We start from the raw sequence: 15802 nt of genomic DNA, 5'->3' as shown, positions 1-15802 counted from the left end.
CTCTTTCACTAAATGTTCTTCAACATGTGTGTCCTTTTCTCTGTGTGAATGATATGTGCCAGCATGTGACATCAATGTCACATCCCTTTGCACCATTGGCCCTTCAGGAGAGCCAACATATGCAATAACATCATTGCCATGCCACCATTACCCATGAGCGTCTCCACGGATGCAGCGACATGGACATTGGCTCAGTCAGCTGCTGCCTGTAATGGTTTACACAGAGATGCTGCAGATGTGGACTGGTATACAGCAGGTGAGCGAGGGTGACGTGTGGCTTGCAGAGCTTATGTTGGTTCCTATGGAGCAAAGAGCCTTTGATAAGCCACTGCCGTACATCCCTAACTCACTACTAGCCCAGCATGCAGAGCCTGGGTGCAATCTGCCCTCCCATGCCCCTTTCCTGTTGTAGATGCTCAGCATCCTCATAGTCAGACGAGGAATCCTGTTGACGTCTCTCCTTATCTTACCAGGCCTGCCCCTATTGGGTGCGTACTAGTGCAAAGAAAGGAGCTGGCCTTTTCAGCCTGTAGTATAGGACATCACCCTATCTATCCAGGCATTGGAAGCGTGTTTTCAGCATGCTGATCGCCTGCTCAATGGTGGCTCTTGTAGCTCAGTGGCTGGCATTGTATCTCTCCTCTGAGATACAGGGACCTATAGTGGTGGGGTCTCACACTAGTGTCAGGAGCCATATCTGCAAGGGATAGCCATGGTCTCCAATAAGCCACCCCTTCATCAGTGAACAGCAGTGGCAGCTGGGACTAGCGCGGGACCCAGGTGTCATGGCAACTGTCTGAGAAGCGGGCACAGATTTGCATGAAGTATCTCGGGTGATCGCATACCTGCACCTAGATTGAGAGGATTCCTTTAATGGTAACGTCTGCAGGTGATAAGACTGGTGGGAGGCCTGCTGGCACATGGGTGCAGTCAACGAACCTTAACAATCTTTGGTTATCCGGCAATAGCGCCAAAACCGATGGCCCTCTGGGCCTGGCTGTGAGAGTCTGACCTGAAGCAGTGCAGGGCATTGGTGACCTCCTTGATGCAGCGGTGCACTGCTGACTGTGACCCCGCAAAGGTCTCTGGTGGGCCCTTGAAATGCTACATCGGCGTCAAGCTTCAGAGACGCTGCTACTATGAGGACTGCAGGCAGAGGATGTCCACCGAATCCCATGGGCTGCAGGTCATTGTTGAGTAGGGCACAGAGACGTGTCACCACCCTCTCTACATGTGCATTCGCTTCTGACACTGGTGCTCTGACATCTGATGGCATGTCGTGCGGCCTGCAGATGCGCGACAACCTGTAATGGCGAGTTCCCCTTGGGGGCTGCTGCTTACGACCAGGGGCCTATAGATGGATCACACCTGCCTGTTGATTTTGCCTCCGGCGCATATGGATCCTCAGGAGAAGCAGATCACACAATCTAGGATGATCCATACCCATTTCCATGTGATAAATAAAGTATCCTTCATTTATTCAAAGGTTCCTAACAGGGCAATTGGTGTTAACTGGTACATCAGGTGCTTTCATGGATCAACTGTGTGACGTGGCATGGCATTGCCCATCTTGGCTATCACTTGGTGGTACAGCATGGCCACAAAGATCCTACCAGCTACATCGATTGCCCCCACCATCCATATAACCTTAACGCTCCTACCCTTTCTGGCTCCCTCCCCACACACAGGGTGACTGGAGTGCCATTGCTCCTTCACACATGCAAACAAACAGAGCATACACTGTTTACAGAGGGAGGGTTTACAGTACCTCCCTTCATGCCTTCAGTAATCCCAGATCCCCTCCCACCTCCTTTCCAGTATGCAGAGTTCAGACCCCTGTAATCCACCCCTCCCTCCTCCCTTCAAGTATGCAGAGCTGAGACCCCTGTATATCTGGACTTGCCTTCACCATTCAGTACTCCTGCTTCTGATGTCCTTTTGGCTTTTATGTTGGTGAATGAGACGGCACATGATGGCTGCCCGTTCAAATGTGGAGCAAGAGGCGGCGGGATGCATAAATCAGGAGAGTTAAGTAGCATTTTACATATTGTAATTGGGATGCCGACGCCGAGCTGCGGGGGGCGGGGCCGCACCAAGGTCCCCCTGCTGCCGGTAATATGTGGCAGGCCCTTCTCGATGGGGGTCGAGGCGGGCCTCTTCCTGCAGAATTTTACAGAACCTCCCGCTGCGACCCGCGGCATTGAGGGGCTGGTAATATTCAGCACAGGATCTTTTGTCTTCACATAGTAAAATATTCCCTTTGATTTGTCTCATCTCTGCTCGATGTCAGTTGTTACTTCTGAAGAGGGTTAGGGTGTTGCATTGCATTAAAGGTACTTTAAGAATGCAAATTTTCGTTGCAGTCTATGAATGAAAATTCACTGTTGATGACTTGTAAATGACCACTTTTCATTTCCAGTTGTGGTTTGCCTTGGTTTTATAAACATGGAAATTACAGACAGGAAAAGACATGTCCTATGTAGTTGTGATGCTCTGGGAGAGGTTTTAAAAAAAAAAGGAAAAACTGAGGCCTGTTAGGGAAATCTGGAAACTTCCTCCGAATCCTTTCAGGGATTAAAAATTAGTCCAGGAGATCACATTGACCCTGATTTTGTTGAATTCATTTTACATTTAATTTACCTGTGCAAAGGGCTGGATTTCTGTTATTTGACCACCTTGAGGCCCACTTTTACAGACCACACAAGTATAAAAATGCCTGCAAAAGTATGGCACCTGAACTGTGTATTGGGAATGGATGTAGAAATGAGGGACTTCTATCTGTTTATAAGATTTTGAATAAAAGGTGCTGTACATTTAAAAGTGAGTAACATCAGTTATTGGGGGAGGGGGTGTTGAGATTTCATACTTCAGTGAAGCATTAGATTTTAGTTTGTGTATATTCAGTTTTTTGAAAGACGTATGACAGTTCTTTTTCATTAAATTGAATGCATTTTTAAGTGACTTTCTGTGCACAAAGATGCACAAATGGTAGTTGGTGTAAGTTTTGATTGGTCTATCCCACACATTTTTGCATCTCCTTTCTGGTTTTGGCCTTGAACTAGGGGGGAAAAGTACAACAGTCTTAAAGGTATAACAATGGATGAAAACCGTTCAAAATGAAGCTCTAGCATTTCAAAGGCATGCTTTTAAATATGTAAGTCATCAAACTCACCAGAGGGTGGCAGTCACTAACTAATCTGTAATGATTATTTGAAAATTGCTGCTGAAATATCTTTCTTAAAATTACAAATTGATGGAAAAAATCCAAATATTGGACATTTTAAATAAAAACTGAAAGTTCCAGAAATAGAAAGCAGGTCTATCAGCTTCTGAAAAGACTAAAGACAGACTAATGCAGACACTTTGTTGAAACTTGAAGATAAGTCCGATTATAAGATTATTTCCAGATTTCATTTCTGTTCATAATATTTCATTACCTCTGACGTGCTCTCTATCTTCGCATTTTATCACCCTTTGCTATCCACCTCCATTCTCCATGTTTGAAATTGTAGGCAAAGGTTTACTTGGCGTGGGGGGGTGGGGGGCGTCCATAATTGTACTTTACCAAAATTTTCTAAACTTGGTATCTAAGAATTTTTGTCATCTAAAAATTATGATTGCTGATTGAACAAAAAACCATGTGTCAAACCTTGAGGAAATGCATCAGTGTATTTAAAAATATTGAAACGAGCTATTGAGAAATCCATAAAAGGAGCATTTGTGCTCACCTGATTTGGATTGCACATTTTATCCCTGCATGACAAATCCCAGAGTGTTTTAGGTCCTTTGTATACGGTACAGCTGAATTTTAACCAATTAAAAGTGCAGCCTCCAAGAGAAAGCTTTGTCAAGCTTCCTGATGCTTTTGCATTCAGGTTGATAGATCAGTTGGCCATTGTAAATTGCCCCTAGTGTAGGTAGGTGGTAGGAGAATTGAGAGAAGGTGGGAATGTGGTAGGAAATATGGGATTAGTGTAGGATTAGTATAAATGGGTGGTTGATGGTTGGCACAGACTCAGTGGGCCAAAGGGCCTTTTTCAGTGCTGTATCTCTCTATGACTCTATGACATGATATTGGCTGGAGTTGAATGCTCAATAATTCCAGAACCAGTGTCCATCTCCACGTTTCCATTGTGAACTAGGCTTGATGGATCATTAACAGTTCCCATCTGTATTCCTGTTTCCTCTCCCTACCCAAAAGACAGCATTTGCTAAATAATCCTCAGTGTGCTAAGAATTACACCGACAACCAATTTAAGATTGTCGGGCTCGTATTTGCGCGTACTGGAAGCTGCATATATTAATGCACAGGGCCCTATTCTTTGCAGATAGAAAGAACATGTACACACTTTGCGCCTGTTTCTGCTAAACAAAATAAGTGACCCCATTCCTCAGGACAATGACTTGACCAATCAGCGTCAAGCTGCCTGGTTTAAATTTCAAACAAAGTTTGGCAGTTAACTGTCAGTCGCCAAAAACTGGTGCATTTTCCATGGCAACGCCTCTACCAATCAGTGCACTCCTCATACAGTATAAATTTGTTGCTTTCCCTTACATTGGTATTCTAGCGAATTGTTGTGATGAGTGCAAGATGAAAAGCTTCGACAAAATGTCTGTTTTAGCAGTATTTAACGTCATTAAATCTTTTCCGCTATTCCTCCTCATTTCAGTGAGCAGAATATTGAACATTTAAAACAATACTTAATATTTTGATGGAAAAAGAATCTGATTGTTGCATATATTCATATTAATATACAAGGATTGGGGGTTGTACAAAATTTATTTGCATGCCTTAAATTGTTAAGAGCAGAATTGTAATTTTTTTAAAAGTACGATGTTGGCCCAGTAATTCATGACTTTAGTCAAATTCAAACAAAATGCTTTCTCTTGTAGAATTTTCTGAAGCGTAACGCTTATTTTGATATGTTTTATTTAGACTTTAATTACAGATCTTTTTAAAGTTGTTCACGGATTTTTGATCGTTTCACTGTGTTCCGCATTTTAAAGCCTTTTTACTAGTTAAAAAATGCACAGTTTCTTCTTGATGGCTAAAGATGAAATTTTATTTCCAAAATAAATTATCATTTATGCAGCATGTGATCGTGCAAGTAACAGAAATCTGAAACCGATAAAGAAATCCTCGTTAAGTAACACAATTTTCTGTCTATTCAGGGCCGAATGATACACATTTTACCATCTACAGTAAAAAAGGAGCAGGCTGAAGGTGATGCATTAGGTTCTTCTACGTACAAGAGAAACAAAGCAGCTAAAGACAAAGCCAGCAGTAACAGGTTGGCTATCAGTGCATTGAAATTGCAGATTCACATGGTGGTAGTTACACAATTAATGGCTTGTGTCTTTGATTCTAAAACTTTTGCATCCTATAATTGCATTGGAAATACTTCACTAAATATAGAGATCTTTCCTCATTGCTTTCAGTTTCCAGTTGAGCAATCAATTTTGTAACTTTTATTTCAAAACTTAAAATTATTCTAGTTTACATTGAAATGCATAGGTCTTAATATGTAAATGTGATACATTAAAAAAAAAGTGGTCTCAAGGTTCCAAATGTAAGGTACCTGACTAAGTGGTTTCGTAAACATAATGCTGCGCGAATGGATTGCTGTGGGCCGGCGCCAAAATGTTACGTGACAGGCCTAGACTCAACCCCTAAGTAGTGTAAAATTGGTCCGTTTTGGAGGTTGAGCAGACAGGTTAGCCAAAGTCATCCCCACCCAATTGAGCGGTTGTTGGCCACCATTCCTCCAACCCTGTAGAGATATATTGGTCAACTTCACCCACACCCCCCCCCCCCCCCAACAATCCCCCATTGAGTAAAAATGTGCTGCTCCCTCACCGATCAGAGTTAACAGATGACCCCACCAGCCACTGAAGCTGAAGGTTTGGGATCCTATATCCCCAAAAGCAAAGATATAATGTCCAAACATTCTCAGAAGTAGCTAATCATCAAAAACAATGCAGGAGAAGCTTGTATGAATGAGGTTTTAAAAAAAAATGAACTTTGGCCTCAAATAGAAAATAGGAAATCCATCCAACCGACCCAACCCTGTCTTCTTCCCACCCCAACTGAGAGCAATCCCAGTCACACTGAGGAGAAAAGTATGAAATTCCCTGCTCACCATTGTCTGAACAAACATCTTAGGCTCACACTGAGCTGAAATAGAGGCACCCACACCATACTGCAAGATGAGTAATCACTGCCCACTGAGCAGGAATAATGCCAACAAATCGCCCCAGAAGAGAATTCTGGTTACTAACCCCTCCAGCATATTTGCACCTGTTACGCACCGGATCTTGACTCAGTGTTGTGGAACGGGTACCTCTGTCTCAAGTAAGCTCTGCTCTGCCCCACTCTCAATTTCACCACCACCCCACCCCAAAAAAAACATTGTATACCTTGCAAGGATGGGTGGAGGATCCAGCTCGCTCACAAGTTCATGCCAAGAATTCGCATTTATCCAATTGAGTTGCGATTATTTGCCAACACTACAATTCCGGGGCATAACTGTTCTTTACCCCAAATGGTCATTTGAAGGAGGTTTCTGCATTTTTAGTATTGGCCATCATTGATTTCTGTTCGTATCTTTCAAAATAAAGGCCAGTCTATTTAGAATTTTCATTTACAAAAGTACTCTGCTAATAGAATAATTCTAGGCTTTTCCGTCTCTATTACTTTTGATTTCTGGAACCACCTTATTGCGTAAGGTTGAAGGAAGGTGAATTTTAATTGAGTGGCATCTATATAAACTTCACTGTCTGTGATGCTTTGACTTGTAGGGCAATAAGAAATTCGAACTTTATTTTAGTTATTCTGTTTACTCTTAATTTGAATCAAACAACTTTGAATTATGTGATTTTAATTTTTTAGTACTAGTTTTGCATTCTGTTTACATTGCTTATTTCAAGTGGCATTCATTTTTTGGAGAAAAATGGGATTTTTAAATTGGTGAATTGTATCAGTTTCTATATGAAGTATGAATATCTGTTCCGTTGTACTTTTCAGCTCGCACAACTGGAACACCTTATTTATGGGAACTAATGCTGTTGCCGATGCAATAGCAGCAAAATATAATGCCACAAAAAGCCAAGTGCTAGATGACGTAAGTTTTTATTTGAATGACACAAGTAATTTTGCATAGCTTTATACTATGTGCTTTATATTAAACCAATGAATGCCTTGCCTGAGGTGAAAATTAAAAACATGGCCTCACCACCCAGCAAAAGTATTGCAAATTGGAATACAATACAAAAGCACTTGCTCTTTTTACAGCACAGTGCATTACTCCCTAGTTGAATAAGATACGCAGGATCTGCTTGGTAGCGTGCAAGAGCAGGCAACTGTGTTGGGCCTTCTGATGTTTCAAAGTCGCCAAGGGCGGCACAGTGGCGCAGTGGTTAACACCGCAGCCTCACAGCTCCAGGGATCCGGGTTCGATTCTGGGTACTGCCTGTGTGGAGTTTGCAAGTTCTCCCTGTGTCTGCGTGGGTTTTCCCCGGGTGCTCCGGTTTCCTCCCACAGCCAAAGACTTGCAGGTGATAGGTAAATTGGCCATTGTAAATTGCCCCTAGTGTAGGTAGGTGATAGGGAATAAGGGATTACTGTAGGGTTAGTATAAATGGGTGGTTGTTGGTCGGCACAGACTTGGTGGGCCGAAGGGCCTGTTTCAGTGCTGTATCTCTAAATAAAAAAAATAAAAATAAATTTATCTGAGCATAGCAATTGAACCAGATAATTTCCATTTTCTATTTGTTTTGTTTAAAAACTTGAATGAAAAGGCAGTTTGGTTCTTCCCTCTAATCTGTTTTCCTGTTAACCTCCCCTTATGCACTGCAATTCATCTTTGATTCAGTAGTAAGAGTGCAGGACTGGTCCTATCCTCTCCCCCTGCCCCACCCCCAGCCCAAATGGAGTGCCAGACTGCTGCTCCATTTATAGCATGTGAAATGGTAGTTCCAGGGAGAGTAATTGAATGTTTGTCAAGAAGGGGATTTGAACTCGCTACTTATTTTGCAAAACAGTTCAGTGATCTTCTGAAATTGTTATGGTATCTCAAGTTAAAATCAAATTGTGTTGTCCAAGGGCACAGACGTACAAGTTTATGTGATGTCCAGATACTGTTTAAATCAGAGTCGAAGCCTGAACTGATTCTTTGGTGAATTGCCTGGATCCTGACTCTGCATTTGTGCTTCATACCAGTGCTATTGTTCTTTTATAACTGTGTCATAAAAACCTTTATTGAACAAAAGCTAATGGTTTTGACAAAGTTCTGCTTGGCTCACTTTGTTTAGTTGTATTGTCGGTATTCCAAAATATCATGAGCTTTGAAATCCAAAAGGACAAACGTAAGGTTTTCCATTTGATCAGTTTAGTTTTTTTACTAACATCGCAAACCATATGCAAGATTTGTTCCAACCAGTGCAATTTGGTGAAACAAAAATGTACTGAAGCACTAAAAATGGGATACACAAAGCTCTGGATTCAAAACCCATTTACTAAATAAGGACTAATGGAGATCACTTTTTCACAATTAATGATCTTTGTACTCCTTACAGGGCTGATGTTGGGTGTAGCATGTGGTTCTCTTCATGACCTGTTTTTATTGGTAGCATTATAGGAAGGATGGGAAGGCCCTTAAGGGGGCAGAGATGATTTACCAGAATTGTTCCAGGGATAAGGGATCTTAGCTACAAAATTAGGTTGGAAAAGCTGGGGTTGTTCTCCCTGGAGCAAAGGAGATAAGTTTCTGACAGGTTTAGATAAGGTAGACAAAGATAAGCTGTCCCTGTTAGCTGATTATACAAGGGGTAGGGGACATAAATTTAAGGTTTTGGGGAAGAGATGCAGGGGTAATGTGAGGAAGAATTTTTTTACGCAACGCGTTTTAATGTCCTGGAACTCGCTCGCTGCCTATGAGGTTGGTGGAAATGGAGATGATTGATATCGAAAAGAAAATGGATGGGAACCTGAGGGAAATAAACTTGCAGGGCTATGGGAATAGAGATGGGAATGGATTGCTGGCATGGTCTCAGATGGACTGAGTGACCATTTCCTTCCATTATGACTCTATGAGCGATTCCTACAAAATGCACCTGTCTAAGTTATTGCTTTGGGGTTAAGCTATTTGTACGATGAACAGTGAAACAGCCCTTTGAGCCTGTTCTACCATTCAGTGAGGTCACAGCTGATTTGTATCCTAACTCCATCTGTTTGCTTTGATGCCATATCCTTTAATACCTTTGGTTCACAAAAATCTGTAAATCTCAGATTTAAAATTATGAATTTTGTTAGCGCATGCTTTTTGTAAGAGGAATTTCAACACTTCTATTGCTTTTTGCATGGAAAAAGTGTTTCCTGCTTTCTTTCCTGAAAGGCCTGGCTCTGATTTTAAGCTTATGTCCCCTTGTCTTCTCACTCGACCTTATCCATTCCTTTCAAAATCCAAAATACCTCAATCAAATCACCTCTTCAGCTCTATATTCCATGGAATAGCAGCCTAGTTTATGTAATTTCTCCTTTTATAATTTAACCCTTGAAACTGTAGTACTCCTTCCAAGGTCTTGGTAAAGTGTGGTGCCCAGAAACGTACACAGTGTTCCAGATGTGGCCTAACGAGGGCTTTGTATAGCTTCCTCCCCTTTATATTCCAGCCCTTTATTTATAAAGGCTAACATTCCATTGCCTTTTTTGATTTTTTTTTGTACCTGACTGCTACTTATTAGGCGGGCGGGGAGCGACTGGGGTGGGGTTGGAAGGTTTTTACCGGGTGGCCGGAGTGCAGGGTGGCGTGAGTGGGAAACAGTCGGCCAGGGGGGTGGGGGGGGGGGGGTAGCAGCGAGTTCTGGAGCGATTGGGAGGGGGGGCGGAGGGGAGTGGCCGGTGGGGAGGACAGGGAGAAAGCGAGTTGCCGAGGGGGGAGAGCGGCCAGTGGGGCGGGAGTTAGTAGCTGCGTTCAGGTGAAATCAGTCCTGGTCAGTCATATAAACGAATCACAATAATGAATTAGCAGCACATTTTATACTCTGCCCGATTTTCTTTTCCATCGATCAGGGTGCCAATTCACTATCTTCCAATGGAAATTCAATCATAAAATTCCTTTTGTATTTAATAGGATTACTGGAATATTAAATGGATCTGAGGATTGCAGTTAGTATCCTATAATTACATAGCATATTACTGGGCTTCCATCCAACTTAATGTAAGGTTAGTTTGCTAGAATGATCTAGCCATAAGCATTTGCTGTGGTGAATTGAGCAGTGCCATCTTTAATCCTGGCAGCTTCCTGAACGTTGCAGGCACTGACTTTCCAGTTGAGAACCTGCATTTGTGCATGTGCAAGTACTGCGCCACCTAGTGGTTACGTTGTCAGCAAACACAGCTTACATTTAAACCATGTATAGTTTTAATTTATTCATTCATGGGATGTGGGCATCGTTAGACATTACCTATTCTTTACAAATCCATGTTGGCTCTCTAATCAGCTCAAATTTTTCTAAGTGCTCAATCACACTCTTAATTAAAGATTCCAATAATTTCCCCACAACAGATATTAGTATAACAGGTCTACGATATCCTAGTTTCACTCTCATCCTATGGTATACAGTAAATCTGGAAAGGCAAGTTGATAAGTAGTCCAGCAGCTAAATTGGGCTGACTTAAGTATTTTGTTACATTTCATATTTGACTTAATAATTGATGAATTGGTCACCATTCTCCATTTTCTCTCTAAACTTCACAGTTTCTTCATTCTTGGTCACATGCTAACATCCTCAGTTTTTTTCTCGGCCATGTTTGTTATAGGGGTTCCTGTATGCTCTGGGCCATGAGTCTGGAATTACTGTGACATCAACAGGAACCATCTGGCCTGGTGCAGGAAGCTGCAACTACAGGTCCAGTGATTCCATGGCTGGACCTAGCCCTGCTTCCTAGCTACAAAGTTCCAGTGACCAGTTTCTGTTATACTGTCCATGTTATAGCATCTCGTGGGCATAAACCTTCATCTGTATTTCTCATGTAATGGATACAAATTCGGTCAAGGTGTACAACAGATTTAGAAAAAATAATTTTGTTTTTGAAAAACCTGCCACTTATATGATGACATTCACAGGGAGGATTTGTGATGTTATTGCTCAAAAAAGCTGAAATAATTATCTGCACTGGAACACTTGAAAATTTGATAACCAGTACATGCTATATAGGTTTACACAAGTAAAGGGATTAAGGTAATGTTCTTCAATTTAAAATTAAATTTGGGTAGAGTGAATAAACTGTTCTGATATTTTAATAATTGCTGCATGCCCCCTGGATGTTTTTCTCTGAGGAAACTGTTTTGAACAAATATGCAGACCATTTTCATAGATATAGACTCCTACTAGCTTATATTTGTTTTGATGTTTTGAAGGAAGGAAAAGGCAGTGTTGCGGTCCGCATGGCTCTGGGTGAGACACAGATTGTGCAAGAGACCAGGCAGTTCTTGGTTGATAATGGAGTTAGCTTGGACTCCTTCAGTCAGGTAAGACAATCCAAGTGAATACAGCTGACACTTCAGACAAGTGTTAATAACTTTGTTGATTAATGCATTAAACAGAAACATCGATGTATTTTTGCACTGTTGCTGAAGCATGACGCATGCGGTAATTAATCTCTTGTCCAGCAGTTTGAACATGTTTTCCATCAACCGTGGTTGCAGAAAATGAGTGCAGGAAATTACAATCAGTACTTCAGTTCACTATTTAAGAATTTTCTATTTTGTAGAAAAGGAATGATCAATTTTTTGTCAACAATGCGGATTATGAATTCAAAAACAGTTGACTCTTTTGAGAGTTTTTTTGTATTTATTACTTGTTTCTAATATTCAAAATTGATGCAAAGTATTTTAATTTTTTTTCCTGGTAGATGCTGCTCCCAAGAGTGAAATTGAATTTTATCGCAGGAAAATAAATATTAGAAAAGAAAACCACAATGATATTTTGAAATATTTAAAATCTCTATAGGGATTAACATTTTGGCTTTTATAAATAGGAACATATAAAAACTTGTCTCTTCATTCTTGTATTCTAACAACAGCAACTTGCATTTATACAGCACCTTTTAATGAGGTAAAATGTCCCATTATGTTTAAAAAGGCAAAGGTTTGGATGACAGAGTATTATGTTCAGTTTTTGGTGCCCTGTCGTAGCAATGCCACTAAAACTATTGAGTGTGTACAGTGTAGATTCATTAGGGTGAAATTGGGGATGATAAACTATAGTTATAAAGAAAAATGTGAGAAACAGACTACTTTCAGACAGAGAAGGCTAAGATATTTAATTTATGCTTTAAAATTATAAAGGATTTTGATCAGGTGAATAGGGATGGACTATTTCCTCTGGTTGGGGAGTAAATCACCAGTAAAGATCAGTGTAAAGTCAGTAAGGGAAGACATTGAGAGAAATTTCTTTACTTAAAATTATTACGAGTATTGAATGCTTTGTTGGGGGATTGGTTGAAGCAGACACCATTACATCTATTGAGTACTAACTAATCAGCTGAGGGAGGGAGTAGGTGGTAATCACCAGAAAGTTTCCTTGCCCAGGTTTGACCTGATACCATGAGACTTCATAGAGTCTAGAGTCAATGTTGAGGACTCCCATGGCCACTCCTTCTGGACTGTGTACTACTGTGCCACCACCTCTGGTGGGTCTCCGGTGAGACAGGACGTACTCAGGAATGGTGATGGAGGAGTCTGGGACATTTGGGTATGATTTGGTGAGTATGACTATGTCAGGCTGTTGCTTGACTAGTCTGTGGGACAGCTCTCCCAATTTTGACACAAGTCCCCAGATGCTAGGAGTACTCTGCAGGATCGTCTGGGCTGGGTGCGCCTTTGTGATGTCTGGTGCCTAGGTCACGGCTAGGTAGGCCGTCTTTTGTATCAAACCCCTACAATAAAGTTGAAAAAAACTGAGTGGCTTACTAAGCCATTTCACGGGGCAGTTAAGACCTTGTTGCTGTGGGCCTGGAGTTGCACGTAAGCTGGAATTGGTAAGGACATCAGATTTCCTTCCCTAAAAGACATTAATGAATTAAAACAGGGAAAGAGCAGGCAAGCGTGACTAATTGGGTAACGCTTTCAAAGAGCTTGCATGGACATGAATAACTGGCTACCTACTGTGATGTACAATTCTACATGTAATTGTGGTATATTTTTAAATTAAGTTGCGTACAATATTTTCTTTGGCATTATATTTGTATTTATATTTCATACTTTTGTAGGGTGCTGGGAAGAGAAGTAAAACAGTTATCCTTGTAAAGAATATTCCTGCAGGAACACAAGTGGATGAATTGGAGAAAGTATTTAAGAAATATGGAGACCTTGGCCGGGTTTTGCTTCCGTCAGCTGGCATAACTGCCATTGTGGAATTCCTAGAACCTACAGAGGCCAAACAGGCATTTACAAAGCTTGCATATTCTAAGGTATACTCCATGCAAGGACCATTATGAATGCAAATTTGTTTTTGTCATTGATTTTAAAGCTTCTTTGTAAGACAGAGCCTTTAAGATTCTGGGCACCATTATTGAGTCAAATAGTACCCAACAATGGCCAGGTTAGAGAAGTGAACCTAAATGGAGTTGCAGATCCAAATTTTCAGCTTTGAGATTTAGAGACTAGTAAAGCACTGGGATTTATTTCTAGGGGTATAGAATTCAAAAGTAGTAAAGCTGTGTTAAACTTTTACAGGACCTGGTCAGAATGCGCTGAGAGTACTGTGCACACTTCTAGTCTCCATACTATGAAAAGGACATAGAAACACTGAAGCAAGTGAAAAAAAGATTTACAATGCTCATGGAATAGGTGGGTCAGTTTCAGCTTGGATAAAAAATTGGCGTAAGGACAGAAAGCAGCGAGTCGTGGTGAATGATTGCTTTTTAGATTGGAGGATAGGAGACAGTAAAATTTTAAAATTCGCTGATTGTACCAAAATTGAAGGTGTGGCAGACAGTGAGGACGATACCAATTGACTGCAGCTGGACATAGGTTAGCAGAATGGGTAGTCAAGTGGCAGATGGAATTTAATACAGGGAAGTGTGAGGTGATACATTTTGGCAGAAGGGATAGGGAGAGGCAATATAGACTAAATGGCATAGTTCTAAAGCCTGTACAGAGACAGAGAGACCTGGGATTCATGTGGATAGATCTTTGAAGGTGGGAGGACATATTGAGAGAGTAGTTAGAAAAGCATATGGGAGCTTGGGCTTCATAAATAGCAGTACTGAGTACAAAAGCTGGGAAGTTATGCTTAACCTTTATAAAGCTCTGGTTAGGCCACAACTAGAGTAGTTCATCCAGTTCTGGTCACCACACTTCAGTGAGGGTCCTAGAGAGAGTGTAAAGGAGATTTACTAGAATGTTTCCAGGGAGGGAAATTTTAGCTACAAGGTTAGTTTGGAGAAGCTGGGTTGTTCTCCCTGGAGCAAAGGAGATTGAGGAGAGATTTTGATTGCAGTGTACAAGATTATGACCGGTTTAGATGAGGTAGATAAAAGCTGTTCCCATTAGCTGATGGTACAAGGACTAGGGTATGCAGATTTGGGCAAGGGATATGAGAAAGAATGTTTTTACACAGCAGGTGGTAATGACCTGGAATCTGCTGTCCACGAGGGTAGTGGATGCGAAGACGATGAATTATTTCAAAAGGAAATTGGATGGGCACTTGAAGGAAATAAACTTGCAGGGTGACAGGGATAGAACAGGGTATCGGGATTGATTGAATTGCTGCATGGAGAGAGCTGAAATGGACTCAATGGGTCGAATGGCCTCCTGTGCCGTACTGCCTCTGTGACTATGACTTATGGCTAAGGATAGTGTCAGGACGGAGAGATTATAATAGCTATTTGGAAATATTGAACAGGATGGGCTTTTTTCTTAGAGAACGCAGACTTAGCGATACAAAAGGCAAAATGCGGGCGCTAGAAATCTGGAACATATTAAGAGAAAATGCTGGAAATACTCATGTCTTGCAGAATCTGTGGAGAAAGAAACACCAACCAGGAACGTTATCTGATAGGTCTTTGAAATTAGGAATGGGTTGGACAGGCTAGATGTGGAGGAAATGTTCCTATTTGTGGGAGAATCTAAAACTATGGGCCATGAATACAAAATAGTTACTGATAAATCCAATAGACAAATAAGGAGAAATTGCTTTACTGAGAGTGGTTAGAATGTCGAACTCATAACTGCAGAAAAAATGGTTGAAGCAGATAGCTTAGATGGTTCAAAAGAAAACTGGATGAGTACTTGAGAGAAAAGGGAATAGAAAGATCAGCTGTAAGGCTGAGATGAGGAAGATGGAATGGGAAGAGACTTGTGAAGGAGTATGAACACCAGCACAGACCAATTGGCTTGAATGACTTATTTCTGTGCTGTATATTCTATCTAATTCTATTCTATGGAATTTGATGAATTCTTAATTCGAAACCAACACTCTGGATTCTTTATTGGTATATATAGGATTTTTAAAGTTTTTCAGATTAAGGGCTGCAATTTGCATTTTATTTCCCATGTGAGGAAATGATTGTGCGAGCAGTTAATATTTACAGTTGCACTTGCAAGCCGAAAAATTACAAATTACTTGGCATCACAAATGATGGTCATTCTGACAAGAAAAGTGTGCACTGCTGTGGCATTTAAGTCTGTTTAAGTCTCCTTAAAATATACTGGAGTGGTTTTAGATAATTGGAAAACATTTACAAAAGTAATGCCACCGAAATCAGGAAATAATTATTCATAAATGTCTATCATAT

The 15802-nt window shown here is 41.0% G+C and overlaps 1 protein-coding gene across 10 annotated transcripts in view; it reads left to right on the top strand.

The window, feature by feature from the left end:
* rbm19 (RNA binding motif protein 19) overlaps positions 1-15802 on the top strand; it is a 308924-nt gene that overhangs the window by 27146 nt on the left and 265976 nt on the right. For all 10 annotated transcript variants that reach the window (XR_010977276.1, XR_010977275.1, XR_010977274.1 and 7 more), the window contains exons 12-15: positions 5173-5291; positions 7025-7121; positions 11421-11531; positions 13274-13474. Coding sequence is in view for 5 of the 10 variants with exons in the window: in XM_068055148.1 (XP_067911249.1) it covers positions 5173-5291; positions 7025-7121; positions 11421-11531; positions 13274-13474 (528 nt within the window). In the remaining 5 variants the exon portion in view is untranslated. The remainder of the gene's footprint in view (positions 1-5172; positions 5292-7024; positions 7122-11420; positions 11532-13273; positions 13475-15802) is intronic.

This window comes from Heterodontus francisci, chromosome 23 (assembly GCF_036365525.1).
Source record: "Heterodontus francisci isolate sHetFra1 chromosome 23, sHetFra1.hap1, whole genome shotgun sequence".
NCBI classification, from domain to species: Eukaryota; Metazoa; Chordata; class Chondrichthyes; order Heterodontiformes; family Heterodontidae; genus Heterodontus; species Heterodontus francisci.
Note: the sequence above shows the minus strand (reverse complement) of the source record. Positions and strands in the feature narration are given on the sequence as shown.